This window comes from Melospiza melodia, chromosome 3 (genome assembly GCF_035770615.1).
Source record: "Melospiza melodia melodia isolate bMelMel2 chromosome 3, bMelMel2.pri, whole genome shotgun sequence".
In the NCBI taxonomy this organism is placed as follows: Eukaryota; Metazoa; Chordata; class Aves; order Passeriformes; family Passerellidae; genus Melospiza; species Melospiza melodia.
The window spans coordinates 60,233,303-60,249,391 of record NC_086196.1 but is presented as its reverse complement, the minus strand read 5'-3'; the positions used below and the strand labels follow the sequence as shown (position 1 = coordinate 60,249,391).

The 16,089-nt window shown below is 49.0% G+C and overlaps 2 protein-coding genes across 4 annotated transcripts in view; one reads left to right on the top strand and one right to left on the bottom strand.

Moving 5' to 3' along the window:
• Nucleotides 1–4,595, bottom strand: part of TMEM63B (transmembrane protein 63B) — a 48,863-nt gene extending 44,268 nt beyond the window's left edge. Inside the window, exon 1 of one of the 2 annotated variants that reach the window (XM_063151965.1) lies at nucleotides 4,450–4,595. The gene's annotated coding sequence lies outside the window, so the exon portion shown is untranslated. The remainder of the gene's footprint in view (nucleotides 1–4,449) is intronic. The other variant, XM_063151963.1, reaches the window with a different exon arrangement.
• A 78-nt stretch (nucleotides 4,596–4,673) lies between these two features.
• Nucleotides 4,674–14,949, top strand: MRPL14 (mitochondrial ribosomal protein L14). Of its 2 annotated transcripts, none has more exons than XM_063151961.1 (3): nucleotides 4,674–4,713; nucleotides 11,864–11,950; nucleotides 14,293–14,949. In XM_063151961.1, exons 2-3 carry the CDS (start codon nucleotides 11,877–11,879, stop codon nucleotides 14,657–14,659), a joined length of 441 nt encoding a protein of 146 aa, XP_063008031.1. In that variant the 5' UTR covers nucleotides 4,674–4,713; nucleotides 11,864–11,876; the 3' UTR covers nucleotides 14,660–14,949. The 2 variants fall into 2 exon arrangements, with proteins under 2 accessions (XP_063008031.1, XP_063008030.1); XM_063151960.1 differs by having other exon boundaries at nucleotides 4,698–4,739.
• Nucleotides 14,950–16,089: the final 1,140 nt, after the last annotated feature.

The following is a 16,089-nucleotide window of genomic DNA, read 5'->3' as shown; positions in this document are numbered from 1 at the left end:
GGCAAAGAGACACACAGGAAAGGTCTGCAGCAGTCCTTCTTCCACACACAGAAAGGCAGCAAGATTTTTCAGCTTGCTGCTCAGAGGTAGCATGGCTGTGGTGGCTCAGAAAAGCAATAGCAGAACACACTGAAAACAGGCAGCATGAATCCTGCCTGTGACTGCTTTTTCCTGTGCTGATGCAATGTGTTGCCTTTCTAATACACAGTTCTTTAAGAGATCCAGCCCTTTCTTTAATGCAACAGCACAAACAGCCAACAGAAATCTTCAAAACCTTGCTTTAAGCCAGACCTGTACTACCAACAGCCAGTTTCTCTGGGGAAAAACAGCATGCATAAAAGAAGAGCTCTCTCTCTTCCCAGCACAATAACCATGTGGGCAGAGGCTGCTGGCACCAACAGTTAGACCAAAGCACATCAAGAACTGGAGACCTTGCTCAGATGTAGGGGGCTATGCCAGCAGGATGCTATTTTGCCCATATAAACTGTGTAGCCACTCCAAGAGCTTGGCCTGACAAGAGCATTGGGATACAGGGAAAGTGTTTCCATTCCCGAACCTGGCTTTAAGAAGGAGTGAAGGAAGGGAAGTGAAAACAGAAGAGGGAGAATGGCAGGCAGTCAATTTCAACATGCAAGAGCCATGGGGAGAAGGGGAGCCTTTCCAGGACTGCTTAGCAATCATGTGCAAGGAATACATAGGGAGCATGCAAACATAGTCCTGTAAAGGGCAGTGAGCACTGTGCAGAGAAGCAGAGGAAAGTATTCTGCATCTCTCAAAGCAAGCCAGCCTCAGGCTTCCTGCAGCTAATCTGTATTTGGAGCAGAGGGCAGACACCCAGCTCCATGCTGGAAGGACATGAAGTGAGAAGGCAGTGCCAACCACAGGCCTGCAGGCTCAGAGAAAAGCCATTTTATACCGCAAGGCTTTGCTCTACAAGCTTGGCAGTGACTTCATGAATCTCACCTTCTCTGCTGCAGAATGCATTTCTTTCTCATTCCTTTATTTTTATTCTTCTCCTTTTAACCAACTTTCTAGGCAATGCATCAGGCCAGCCTCCCAGCTCACTACCCTGGACATGCCAGAATGCTCCTGACAGATGAGGATGCAGGCAGAAAGGTGTGTTCTGAGAAGGCTGTGCTCAAGGCAGGTCCTGCACAAATCAACTTGCCCTATGGACAGGAAGGTGAGAGGTCCATGCCAGTAAGAGCCTGAGCTGTACAGGGCACAGGAAAGAGGACAAGGACTGCAGTTCTGGGCAGCAGGCACTCTCACAATGAACACAGGACAGGCCACCTCCCCCATGGCGTGGTCCTTTGGGGCTGGAGCACGCCATGGGGGAGGTGGCCTGTCCACACTTGCTGAGATCAAAGTGGCAGAGGGACACAGGGACCTCCACTTCTCTCCCTTCCTGGAAACCTGCATTTCAATTTCCAGCTCAGCCTGCAAACAAGCTTGAAGGTCCCCAGGTTCATTTCCAGAGCCAGGAGGAAGAACAGACAGCTTTACTGAGACCAGACATAGCCAAACCCTCCTCTGACTCATTCAGTATCTCAGAGGCCATGGCCCATTCAAGGCTCTGCCATTCCCTGTTTCGCCCCCCACCAACTATCCCGAAAGACCCTGCAGAGCCAGGAATCTGCCCCTTTGCTTTGAGGCTCCAAGCAGGGCCTCTGCCTCCTTGTGTGAGAGGCAGTGTGGAGAACAAGCAGCAGGCTGGCACACTGGCCATTTGCTGCAGGAGCTGCTGGATGATGGGGAGGGGGGATGTGTGTGTGCACCTGCAGGGCTCCACACTGTGGGCTACCCAGCAAGCTCTCAGCGGCAGCAGGAGGCAGGGAAGGAGCAGCCTAAGGAACTGTCACCAAGAATTGCCTGGCTTCCACCCTCTGGAAAGCAGCTGCTAGATTAAAAAAGCCTTTATGGATCTGTCATTCAAGGACACGGATACAAACTCCATTTTCCAAACATTCCCATCATCTTGTCTCATCTGTGCACCACAAAAAGGCACAGAAAAGATCCAGCCCCAGCCTCCAGCAAGCCTTATCATCCTTGCCCATCCCTACCCACGGCAGAGCTCTCAGATGCTTTGATATGCAAATCAGCCACAGGATCCATAGCCAGCGCTGTCTGGAATTAAGAGCACACACGGAGTACCCTACACCCAGGGCCTCCTCCCTCCCCAGGCACCGCACGGCTGCGCAGCTTCACGTCAGATGACACGGGTCCCAGCTGTCTTGGGTGGGAGCGGCAGGTGCTGCCTGCAGCCCTTGGGTTTTCAGCACAGCCTCACCCTGGCCACCACGATGGAGCTGGGGCACTCAGAGCTCCAGGACAGGAAAGAGGAGAGGAGGCAGGCTGGGCTTGCCCCTCGGTGTGGATGGGCGGGTGGCAGAGGAGCTGCCGGCAGGACGCTGCGGGTCCCCGGTGACCGGGGGATCACACAAAGTCATCAGCAACAGACAGAAAACAGGGCTGGGCACTGCCAGCTCTCAAGGTTTCGTTGAAATCTCAGGCTACCTGGGATTTTCTGGAAGTTCTAGTTCCCAGAATGAAGAGATTTTGTGAAGATTTATTTTCCATGTAAACAATATAAAAACCCCTCCAAGCAAGTTCCTAGCCCACTTTATTACTGCAGAAAGCTGAAAAATATAACCAAGGATACTTTAAGCCCAGAAAGAAAAAATAAAATTAAACCCCCACAGAAACTAGAAGCAAAGTACACTCAGGATTTTTCGTTTCTTGTCTCAACTTATGGCTTCAGAACAATTTAGGACAGTTACACTATGCTCTGGTCAAAGGGTAAGAAAATGGAGCACTGGAAAGCCTCATGGCGATGCCTTCTTGACATGAAAACTGACACCCCCAGAAAATACAGTAGCTTCAGTTCCTTCCAAGGTTACCAAAGACAGGAACAGACAAAAATAGAGCAAACTTATTGCAACAAAACATACTTATGAGTCAAACCAGAGCCTCTTCCCAATCCCCTCGAAGGCACGTTCTTTCATGTTTATTTTGCTCTTTTGGTATCCAGGTGAAGACTGCAGAATGGACTTCTCTCCCCATAAAGATAGCGTACTCCTACTACTAAAAGGCTCAAGATGAAAAAGGCCTTCCTCGGTAGATACCAGCTAATTGCAGTCATTAGAAGTAATGCTTTGCTATTTCTGGTTGAATGGAGTCCTCCTGGAGTCAGTTAGAGCTGAGTAGTCAGCTCTGCCTCTCTCAGAAGCATTAAGAGTAATAAAAGCTATTAGGGGCTGTACAGTGTGGTTGTTTGGAGGGGAGGGCACTGGTCCCCACCATGCACTTGGCAAAGGCTCTGTCCCACACTCAGGTGGGGCATCGGCGGCACCACCCAAAAGGCGCCTGAGCCACGCAACCCTTCGGCAGCTTTGTGACCGCCGCTAATCGGATACTCCAGCCCCACAGCCCATGGCCTTCCGTGTGTGCTTCCTCCAGAGAATGACACTATGGAGCAAGGCACTTTCACAGTAACAGACAAATCCAGGAGAGAAGGGACTCCTCTAGGATATACACAACTAAATTAGTCACCCTGAGCACACACTGATAAGCTTTTTGTTTCTAACTTCTACTATCGAGGTGAGCAAGGGAGGGAGGTGCCCAGAACCTCAAACTGCCAAAACACCTGCTCTCCATCTAGCTGAGAGCTACCAAACCTGCTGAGAACACCGGTGTAACTGCAGCCACATTGCAGATTTTTGGCGTGATGCCCCCTCCAGTAGGTAGCAACATAAAGGGTGCACTCTACAGCAGGAGGAAAAAAACATGGCTTACTGATGTGGAGCGGTTGGCGACCGAGACAAGAGCAAAAAGGGACTGCTTGGCTATCTGGCCACGGACATGAGCTCTATCCGACAGCCTTTGTCTAGTATTCCAGGGGAGGATAAGCAGGGCAGGATCAGAAAACTCCGCGCTACTCCCACCACCCTCGGAACATCCCTCCTGCCGCCCTGCTGCTCTGCTTCACGGCCGTGCCTGCAGGAGCGACGCACAAAGGGCCGACCGCAGAAGAGCCGGGCGCGCCGCGGGCGGGGGTCCGGCGACCCCCGAGATGCACAAACCCGGTTACCCAACAGCAGCCGAGGCGAGGGACGGCAAAGGACAGGCGGCCGGGGGACAGCGGGAAAGCCCGGGCGGCCTTGGGGCGGCGGGCGGCCCACGCCGCGGCACGGGCACCGCGCCCCCCGCCCCGCTCCGCCCCAAGATGGCAGTGGCGCCCCCGGCCCGGCCCGGCCCGGCCCGGCCGCCTCCACCGCGGGCTCGGCGCAACGGCCGCGCGCCCGGCCCGGTCCGGCCCGGCCCGCCCTCAGCACGGCGCCACCGCGGACCCCCCCATCCCCCCGGCAAAAACCCTCCGGGCCTAGAGGAGCCGCGGCCGCCGCGCCCCGCAGTGCCCCAGCTCCCACCCGCTTACCGGCGGCCCCTTACCCCGTGTCAAGCGCGGACGGGCTCTCCCCGGGCCGTGCCGGGCCGGGCCGGGCGCTGCGGTACCGCGCTGCTCTCCGCCGCCCTCGGCAGCGAGCGACGACCGCTGGGCTCGGCCGAGTTCGGCTCGGTTCGGCTGGGTTCGGCAGCGCTCGGCGAGGGGGCGGGGCCCCGGCAGTGGGCGGGGCGCGCAGCCGCCGGCTCCGCACAGCGGCGGGGGGGGCGGGGCCGCGGCGTCGCGCGTGCGCACGGGGGCAGCGCTGGGCGGTAGGGCGCGCGCGCTCCACGCGGGGGTGCGCGGCGGGGCCTGGGGCGCGAGCGGCGGAATGGGAATGGGAATGGGGACGGGACGGGACGGGACGGGACGGGACGGGACGGGACGGGACGGGACGGGACGGGACGGACGCTGGGAGTGCTGCGCAGGGTAGCCTAGCTCGGTACCGCAGTGCCCAGCAGGGTCGGTAGCCGGCCTTGCCCCGCCGCTGGACCGGCCTGCTCGTGGCACGCTGGCTTTTTCCTGGGGACGGCGCCGGCCCCTCACACGGCCCTGTGGCCGAGCGGCTCAGAGCGGCTCGGTCCCTCTCGGCGCTGGGGCTGTGCCGCTGCCGTGCTCAACTGTGGGCCCCGGGGGCAGTCGGGCCCTCCCGGCCACTGGCTCCCGGCCCTGCCGCCCATGCCCTGGAAGGAGCCGCTTGCAGGTGCCCCCGGTGCTCTGTGCCCAGGGCTGGGGAGGTGTGAGCCCTGAGCATGAGCTGCTGCTCTGCAGGGACGCAGACACGCTGTCCCCGAAGATGCGCGGCGCGAGTCCGAGTGTCACGCAGCGCGACACAGGGTGGCGACATCCAGCTAAATCAGCTGGGAACTGGAGCCTTTGTGTCGCTTGCACACTGTGCTCCCACTGGAGTAGCCTGGGAGAGAGGGAAAACACTCTTCCGAAGTTCCTGCATGTTCAGAGAGTTTCTTTGCTCAGAATTCGCGTGGGGCTGCGATGCTGGGGTTAGGCTTTTGTGGGTGTGAGTAGTCATGCAGCAAAGTTAGACCAAAATTCCTGTGTCCTGACCAGCGTGCCATTTACTCGCGTGTGTCATGGGGACTCGGGAAGTGTGGGCACTCGTCTGTGCTTTCCTGGTTATTCTCCAGAAAGCTCTTTCGGAGGTCCAGTGAGTAAGGGGAGGCAATTGGGGGAAAAGACTGTATGACATATATCTTAAAAGTATGACTAACTTAATCTTTGTAGTAAAAACAGGTAGGCAAGCCAGCCTTTTTAACAGCAGGACACAGATGCTCATCTGAGCTCTGTAGGCTTCTCTGGTTCCAGAGCCCTCCAGGCTTGCCTGAGAGGGTCTTCTTTGGACAGAGAGAGACTGAGTTAAGGGAAGTTTCTGAGCGAGAGATGAGGCTTATGCCACCAAAGCTACAGGTAGCTCTCTACTACCTTGTGATGCAAGCGTGCCTTTGTCTCCAGGTCATGCTTCTCTTCAGCCTGAATTCCAACAGCATTAGGCATCCTTTTCTGGTACAGCTTTATCAGGAAGACCTAGAGCCACTATCGTTTTTTGTTCTGCGAACAACTAGTCTAGGTCAGTTGTTCCCGATGTTTTTTCACGGTCGAGACACGGCTACACATCTTCTCTTCCTTGTTATGTGTGTTGTCCTTGCCACAGCTCCCCCCAGCATGGTTACTGCTGTCTGGGTTGTGATTTCCCTTACTGGTTGAGGGCTGGCCACCTGGGTCAGGGCTGGGAACCAAATCTGGCCATGTGGCTTTCCACATTGTCCTGCTCTTGGGACCTCAGTACTTCTAAAACCGGTAAAGAGACATTTGAGAGGTGATAGCAGTGTAAAATTGCAATGGTGTGGGCAGTTCTCTGAATTCACATGTGATTCCCAAAAGGCGGAGGCAGGGGAAAGACCTGTCTTGGCTTCACCTCAAACCCCACAGGGAATTTCTGGGGCTAGTCCAGTACCTGCCCTACTGCTCATTTCTGTTGACTTCGCACAGATAGTTGTCCTCTCTGTAGCTTAATTTTCTGCTGGTGCACTGAGAATAACCCTCCCTATTTTAGTACAGTGCTGTGAATATGAATATATGGGATGATTTTAGGTGTTCTGATATTAGGACAATAAGTACCATAAGTACTTTGGAGTTGTGACTTCTGGATACTTAAAATGCCAAAAGTAAGTTTTATTTTATGCAGCTGTTTTGTTATCTGCCATTCCTGATCATGGTCTAGAAAAATGAGCTTAGTGTGTTTTGCTTCAAAATTGTAACAGATATACCTGTAATGAGTTTCTGTTGGTAGCTTGGATCAGTAAATATCCTGTTTAATAGCTAATCCTATTCATAAACTGATTTTAAAAAGACTTAATTCCTCTGTGTGAATCCTGGTCTTTTTGTCATTAATATAAAACCAATTATGACTTGGTAATGAATATCTTGTGTATTTTTAACACACACAGCCCTTAATCACATTGTTTCCTTTAGGAGGAGAGCTGTGAATAGATTGAGTCCCCCAGTTCACAGTTGGCTCCTGCAGCTCACTGTGGCAGACAGTCTATAAATAGACCTGCAGTGGCAGAGTAGGGGTTTAGGCATTTGTGTTGCATGTGCTGCCTTGAGTTTATTTCCTGTGCTTTAATGCTGGATGACAGATGCAGTTCAAATCTTTATGCTGCCTGGAGCATGTCTGTTTTGATCTTTTAAAAGAATAAAGGTGATGTTGGTCCCCACTGTTTGACTGTGCAGATCAGGTCACTGCTATAAAAGTGAGAATATTTTTATCTGGTTTCTTTGGTTTTGACAGCAGTCTCTGGGTAGTTGGCCTTAGGATTTGCTTTGCAATATCCATTGGTTTTCCATGGAGCCTGTCTGTGTGGATGAGTTGCCAACAGAAAGAAGGAAAAGCTGAATGATTATACAATTAGAGATCTTGGGAATATAGGGAGGAGGAAAGGAAAGTACTCCTGGATTGCCAGGTAACAGCACTCTTTAGAATTACGTTTACTCTAGGATGCAGGCAGGGTAAGAATGGTGCCTGGACTGTTTTTTAGGGTGTACACCACTGATAAGACCTTAGTCAGCACTGTTGCACTGGCTTCTGGAGTGTTCAGATGCAGACCTTTTCAGTGCTCCCATGGCTGTATTAGCAGAGCAGATTCATGCAGACCATTCTTGTGAAGCACACCAACGTTTTTGCTGAAATGACAAGAGATTCTTTTCTTGTCCAGGTCTCCTGGTGTTTCTTTGGAGATACTGTCACCACATAAGGCTGGGTTGCCAGTGGGAGAAGTCCCAGTCTTGTGTTGCTCCACATTGCCTTGCAGCAGGGTTCAGTGCCTTCAGGCTGAGCTAGCTGAAAACTGATTTACATAAGTGTTAAAGCCAGGTTAAGGGAGGTGATGGAAGTGTGTGTTGGGGGGACACAGGGCTTCCTTTCTTGGTGCTGTGTGCCCTGATGTTCATTTAAAGTGAGTATGTAATCCTCTCTTCCTTGTCTGGCGCATGTCCTTGCGCTCTGTTTCAGTTCCCTGAGGTGGTCTACTCATGCTGTACATGTATCTTTTGTGTTTTCTGATTTTATTAGCTGGGATGAAACTTTCCAAAATTTCTCAATTCAAAAGATTTCAGCAATCAAGGTTTCAGCAAATACAAGTTAGTTCTTTAATATCAAGGAAAACCACTGAAGGTGATAGCTAGAGCACATGAAAATGGTGCAGTGGATAAATAACTTCCATAACTGGTGAAGAGTTTCTTTGTTGAGCAGTGCTGGAATTCTGTGTGTCTTTTGCATTGATTGGGGTAGGGCTGAAGGGTCCTTGAGAAGAGTATTTGCAGCAGCAGGTTACTGCATGCTCAAAAGTAATTCAGTGAAGTAGAAATAGGGTCATTTTAGTGAATATTTGATTAACAAATTCCTCACCTTTTTCTGAATGTTACTTTGAGTTCTTGTCTGAGGTCTGTGATAACTTTTAACAGATATGTGGAGAGGGGCAAAGTGTCTCTATGACTGATTTTCATGAGATAGAGCCACTACTAGAAATTAGGGGCAGCAGGACAGAAACAGTGAGAGATTCCTCTGCATGATTCTTTATTGCCGCTTTGGAGCAGCTGTGAGTGGTCAGTGTTATGCCAATAGTTGCCTTCGAGGCTTCTCATTTTAGGATAGTGTCTGTTTAAATACTGCTCCTGCCTAGCTTGGAAAACTTGGAAATTAATCCTGCTTGAGCAGGAGATTGGACTAGATGACCTCCAAAACCCCTTCTGAAGATAAATCCTTGGTCAGGGGTGTATTAGTGACTAAGTACTAAGTAAGTGGTGGTGTTCTGTCTGTCCAGGCTATTTTGCACTGCGCTCCTGCCTGTATCACTTGGGTAGTACCAATGGCAGACTTCTGGGAATTCCTACAAATTTTGCTGTGCTTGAAGGGTATGGGGTTACTCTTCCCATACACCTGGGAGCACTGAAACCTGGTGATCTGCGAAGAGCCACCTTCAGAAGCAAACTTTGATCATATACATTCCCTGTGCCTAAGTGCAGCTTCCTCTGAGCCTTTTTAAGGCCTCCTGGTGTGAGGCAATGTGTCCTGGGAAGGAGAAAAGTGCTGGGGGCACTGGGGCTGATGGCTGTCATCGATTTATAGCAGCTCTTCAATTGTGGCACCAGCTTGGGAGTGTTCATGGGGCAGCACCAAGTGTGCCAGAGTGAACAGGTTCTGTGCCTTTCAAAGCTTAATTGTTTAGTAATTAGCAGCTCCATAGGGGAAACTGAGGGCAGGAGAGATGAAGTTCACAGCCACAGAGGGATCAAATTGGGACTGGATCTGGTTGAGGAGTACCTGGAGTCAGACCCAGACTACTGGCTGTTCCTTTCTAGAAAGGAAGCTGGCATGTTACAATAGCTGAAGTTGTGATTCACTCTTCAAGTGTGTGAACACACTTGCACCCTTGAATGCCGTTCTTCATGCCATGGATGCATTCTTCTTTTCCCTCCACCCTGAACCCTCCTGCTAATTGGAAGCATCCCCCCTGTTTACTCAGTTGCTAACAGGATGCTTCATACCAAATAATCAATCATAAGAAATTTCTTAGCTTGTGACACATCTTAATGTACTGAGGAATGATTCTTAGCTGAGAAGGGGATACTGAGTCATCTGAAGAAATAAACAGTCCTTGGACACTTAATGCTGTTGATGCTTCCGCTGGTAGTTTTGTAACTTCAAACCTTCACTGCTGCCACGGGGTAGAAACAAACAGTGACTTGTCCCAGGAGTGATGAGTGACTTCAGAGTTTATGCAACACTTCAGTACATTGTAGATTTACTTTAAGCACATCTGGCTATGCTGGTCCTGGTGCTGCTGTCCCTTTGACAGCAGGCAGAGCCTGCAGCTGTGCTTGCCTTGTCATGAGCTCACAGACCTCTCCTATTGGTCTTAGGTAGTGATGAGGATGAGCAGACACGCCTTCACTAGCCACCAAGGCTACCATGCCTGCTAGGAAATAGAGATGGGGTGACAGTGCTCTCTGAATTCCCCAAAAAATGTCCATGAGAGACAACAGAGAGGCCAACTTGCTGCTGCTTTTTTGGGTTTTGTAGAGGCATCCAAAGGCTCATTATGATTCTTTCACATGGGGAGACAGCACACTCACATGCAGAAGAGGATACAGGCAGATAGTGGGCTTAAAGCAAGTCAGCATAGTTGAACTTGCTTAGAAATCTGAGCAGCAGCAAGGCCAGGTATTGGACCTTGATTGCCAGGAGCACTGTAAATGCAGCAGGGCCTTGCTGTCATTAGGTATTAGGATCACACAGGTAAGGACATGTGGCATAAACACAGCCTTTTTGGAGTCACATTTCAGGGAGGAGACTGTGGGAAAGCCCTCAACTCATTTGATGATCATCTACCCCACAGAAAAGTGGCTTTTTTTTTTTTTTTTTAAGTAAATAAATGTAAGCTTTGGCTGTTGCTGTTCTTTTCCAAACCTGCCTGTTTGACAGAGTTGGTTTGGCACCTGTGCTTTGCTCAGGTAGCACCACTCAAAACTGCTGTGGTGCACATGTCCTGTGCTTTTCGTCGTGCTCTCAGGTAACACTTGCTTTGTAGAACAGCTACACACCCTAAAACTTACACACATCCCCAGGTAAGCAAACACATTGGAGAAAAAAGTAATAAAAGAGGGAGTTAAGATTTAGGCTGGACTTTACTTGGTTGTATTAAGAGCTGTGGCATTGTCTATTTGAAGGTTCTGTGGGTATTTTTTCCCCTAGAGAAGTTAACTCAGCTTTATTTTAAAAATGAAGGTGTAAAAAATGGCTTTACAGTGTATTACTATAGTTTGGCCCCAAACTCATCAGAACTGTCAGAGAGAGCTGAGGTCAATGGATTTTTAGTGTTTGCTTTTGAAAGGAGAGAAGCAGAGCACGTGTTGGTTACACTGCCAAGGTCACAGCAAGCTGTGTCACGTGCTGGTAGTTGCAGTCAGGTGGAAAGTCTTAGCTGTACCTGAGCTGGCCTGAAAGAGGCCTGGCTCTAGGTCTGTGTTGTTTCCTTCCTTCCCTTGGATCTGCCGGCATAACCACCTGGGTCATGGCTCCCTAATGATGTTTGGGAAAGTGATCTGGGTTCAGATAAGCCTTTGTGTCTGCGTAGCAAGCTGGTCCCAGTCAGTCTGACGGAATGGGGTTAGGGATCCGCCACAGACGTAGGCCCAGAGGAGGGTGTGGCTCTCAGTGAGGTTACCCTTGTAACCCAGCTCTGCTGCACTCAGGGTGGTGTGCAGTGTACAGCAGCTGGAGTGAGCCCTGCAATGGTACAGGGAACTCTTCTCTGGGCAGCCCGAACAGGGCAAGACTGGCAGCAGCATGACTGTGTCTTGTAACAGGCTGCTTAGCACCTTTGTATGCCAAGAGAGAGTGTGCCCTCACCAATGGAGCTCTGACTTGTTTCTTGCCTGGCAAGTTGCTTGCTGAAGCTGTGATGCCAGTCTGTAGGTTGTTTGGCCTTTTGCTTGGTTTTGTAGGTAGCCTTGGTGGCTTTTACAAGTAACCATGGTGGCTTTTTCTGGGCATTGCAGCCTCTAAACCAGTTCACATCTGAAATTCTCAAACCTGCTTCTTGTTACCTGATTCACAGTGCACGCAGAAGGGCCCTTACCTCCGTGTCTAGGAAACTGCAATGCAGTGATACTGAATCCAGCTTTGTAGTATATGTGTATGAATTACATTGTCTCCGGAATTCAGGCAGGGGTTGTAGATCTGCTTGTGGTGTGCGGCAGCTGCTGCTACCACTCTGTGTGTCCTGTGGATTGCAGCATCTAAATAGCTGCTGAGGCCCTAGTGTGTGATTCATGTAAAGGAAAGAAAGCAAACCAAATTCTGTCCATTTTCCACAGTTAATAATTCTTTTGTTTCTTCTGCAGGGTTGGCTACCAAATGGCTCTCTTGAATAGACGAGTTGGTTTATCCTTAACCCATCTAAGCAGTGCTGTGATCCAACGACAGTTCAGGTAACTTTCAGATTTTGCTTTTGTTTTCTTCAGAATGTTTAATGGTTGAAAGAGATGCTGTTAAGTTGATCAAGAATAAGACACAGCATTTGTAATTCAAAAGGGTAATAAATTTTTTTTTTAAATCTTACACTTGTCCTTTCATAGGTTGAAAAGTGAGCTCGGGCACTCCATTTGCAGGTTCCTAGCATTCTGCATTTTCATATGTGTGTAAGGAGGCTTTTAGGCCTTTGACAGCCATTCATGGGCCTGCAAGTAGAAGTTGAAAGTGTCTGTGTTTCTCATGCAAGTGCAAAAAAAACCAACAACAAGCCCCTGCTGATGCAGAGCCAATTACAATGCTCAAAATTATTCAACAGTTTATTATTTATTTAGAATAAAAATAATCTGAAAAATTACTTTCTCATACTTTAACAGTGTATATTTTGTTATTTTTCTTTTGTTTCTTGCTCCGGGCTCTAGGCATTTAAAGTTTTAAATTTATGTACTTCATATTTTACAATGCTTTGCACAAATCTTACAGTTTAATCCCACAGTACACTCTGCCAATTTGGGGAATCTCTAACTCTGAAAGGTCAGGGCTTCAGTTTACAGGATGAGAATAGTCATTCTCAGGATTGTGGTCTAGAGGGGGGATTAAGATATGGGCTAGGTTGTGTGATACACAACCTGGGAGCTATCTCAAGGAGGTATCCAGGTGTTTCTGGCTTTCTCTTTAAGTGGGCTGCATGAGAGCATTGGCCAGCATACATTTAAAGCATGTATAAGTGACAATGACAGGGAGGTGAAGTCTAGTCCATAAAGGTGAACAGGACTTTAGAAAACTTAATGGGGAGACCTTTTCTTTGTGGGGTATTCCTCCAAAACTGTGGCAGAAATCAAGAAAAAAGGGAAAGAAAAAGTTCTCCCAGTGCAGTTATTCTTGTCTAGTGGTTCCTGGACAGTCACATCTATATGTCTTTGCTACTGCTGTGTTGTACACTTGGTCCCACCAAAGTTTTCCCTGCTCCTTCCTGTGACAGCACTTCTCTTTTTCCAGCCTCCTGCCTTCTGCTTTCCCTGTTGTACAGCCACAGATGGTGGGCAGAGGAGAGAGAGTGTGGTGTACCACAGTCCCTGCCAGAGGATGTGATGGAACTGGACGGGATGGCATGGCTGGTTGCAGAGATTAGTGACTTCTGAGAGAGAGAGGAAAGCTAAACTAGGCCTCTGCTGTGGGAAACAGATCTTGAAAGGCAGAGCTTGACCTCTGGAGCAGTTGGACTTGTGCAGATTGACTCCACTGTCCTTCTTCACTGGGTGTAAAAATTCTTGCTTCAGCTGATGTCCATCCACACCACATTTGGTGTGTGTGCTCATCTTTTAGGTAGATTTGCAAATACAGGCCTTTCCTCTTCAAGAAGGGATGATGGTTCCTATTTACTTTGCACACTTCTGAAAAACGAGATGAATGGTTAGGTTGCTTCCATATGCTGTCGCTGAGTAGTTCAGCTGGCAGCAGGTTTCTAGTACCTCATTGCAAAGCAGTTGTTCAGCAGCAGAGAGGATCTTCCTTTTTTTCCAATGGTCTGTGTTTGGGTGTCATTTGAAGACAAGCAACAAATCCCTTGAGTTTGAGCTCACTGAATAAAAGAATAATGGTTTCTATAAGGTAGTATGTTCCTGCTGTTCCCAAGAATATTCAGAGTAGGACCTAATAACTAGTATTGTGCAGTTTGTTGTTTCTTACTTCCACAAAGCAAGCATACAGAAGAGACTGTGTCTTTCTGGATTCCTTCTACTTGGGTATGGTGGTGATCTCTTAGATTCTAGTTTGGAACAGCTTAGGACAGCCACAGCAGGACCTCAGATGTCTTACTGAGAACAAAATAAACTGTGAGACTCACAGACTTTGGTGAAAGGAAGGTGGATCATAAAAGTTCTTAGTGCTGGGTACTGTGTGCAAGATTGAAGGAGCCTGACTTGAGTCTTAGCTTCCTGCAGGCTTTTTGAAACAGAAGTGAGCACATTTTTGTAGCTTGTAGATTAATGCTGCATCATCATCTGCAGTTGCTAAAAAGCCCATGGTATGCAAGCCACTCTTCGTGCCATCTTTAGTTGTGTTTTGGAGTAGAAAGGTCATTTTGTATTTGACATTTAGTAAAGAGTGTGCAAAGCCCCAAGTAGCATCTGGCTTTCAAAGAGCACATTGAATGCAGTCAGTGTGTCACCCATATGGTATCTATTCGTTGTTGGTGCCTTTTGAGTGGTTTGTGTAATGACAAGATTCTGTTCTGGGTTTGCCTTTGCTCCCCACGGATTATTGAGGAGATGTGTCTGTCATTCTCTCCTGTCTTTGGTAGCATCACCGGAGCGTGCCGAGCAATACAGAAACTCACCCGCGTGCGAGTGGTGGACAACAGCGCCTTGGGGAACACGCCCTACCACCGGCCACCAAAATGTATCCACGTGTATAACAAGACTGGAGTTGGCAAAGTTGGAGATAAGATCCTTCTGGCTATCAAAGGAGAAAAGAAGAAGGCTTTAATTGTAGGGCACAAGATGCCAGGCCCCACCATGACGCCTAGATTTGATTCCAACAATGTGGTACTCATAGAAGATAACGGGAACCCAATAGGCACTAGAATAAGAACACCAATACCCTATACTCTGAGAAGAAGAGAAGGCGAGTTCTCCAAAGTATTGGCCATTGCCCGCAACTTTGTATGAATGCTGAGAGGTTTTCAGCAACCCTTCTATATCTTTTCATGCAGTAGCTGTTCCTTGGTCCTTTTCCAGAAGCCAGTGAAACATGAAAAAGCTGATGTTCATCAAGAATATCTCCTCCCTTTTAAGAATTTCAAGCAACTAATTTAAATATTGAAATATTTTCTTTTTCTCCAAAAGAAGGTTGATTTATTTCACAGAACACCTGCAGTATGTTTGGGAAACAGTCCTTCACCCTTATTCCTCCTGTGGTGTTAATTTGGTCTGTTATCATTAAAATGAGACCGTGAAAATTCTTGTGCCGTATTGATTATGTTCTCTTTTCCCTATTTCTGCCTTTCCCAATTTCCCAGGAATAAGACTCAGTCCCTGGCCCAGTGATACTGGAGGTCTACAAAACGGATTCACGAGTAGTAGAGTAGGAGAGATACATAATGAATTATGGGTGCTTTGGGCACATTAAATAAAAGGACTGGTTTCTCTCTTTGCCTAAGAGAAATGTTTAGGAACAATTAGAATGAGGAGGGCATGGTGGCCTGCAACACCCTTCAGTGGTGTGTGCTTGAACAGGGCATACCAGAGACTGGGAAGCACAAGTAGGTAGGAAAGGGAGCTGAAGAGGGAGCCAGAGGGTGAGCTGAGATGCAGCCTGTGTTCTCCACCTGACCGACCCCTGAAAACTGTGTTCTCAGATAAACGCAAGGGCTGGGTTCAGATTGAAAGGACCACAGAAAGAAGCTTCCTTTTGGACTGCTTTTTGGGACCACTGTCAGACATCATCTGAGGTGGGCTATTGGTGAGGTTGGCTGTTGTCCAGTTTCCTAAGCTTAGGCACAGCAATGGGCAAATGCTGCTCTGTTGCTTTCAGGACTGGTTGGGATCCAGGAGCCAAAGAGCTGCTGTTCTATGGAGCTGAGCAGAGAAGCTTGGTGCTGGTGACTGGTGAAGGGACATCAGTGCAGAGCACTCGTATACATAGCAGTGCTGGGGAAGAGGGTGCAGGGGGCGCAGTCAGCAGCAGTTAGGCCTGTTCCTCAGAGGTCGGGTGGCAGTGGTGGCTGGCTGCTCCTTGCCCTTCTGCCTCCTCTTCCTCTTACGCTGGGAAAGCTCCTTGCTTTGGCTCTGCATTGCCTCAGTGTGAAGGTCTAAAGAATGCAGTGCTGAGCTATCGCACACTCCAGTTACTCCTTGCAGATGTATCTGCCCCATGGTCCTCACTGTGAAATCCACATTGTCCCTGGAAAAAGTGAGCCCTGGACCCCCTCCAACTGCATTACTCCAGGTATCACAGAAAAGATTACACTATACGTTTAATTTCAATATTAACCTTTAAGTAATGGCACTGTCCCATTAAGTAAAATTTCCCTGTGAACTCAGTTCTGTGGGAAAGCAGAATCATGCTGCTGGCAGCATGTTCCTTGTTTGCTGTTGTC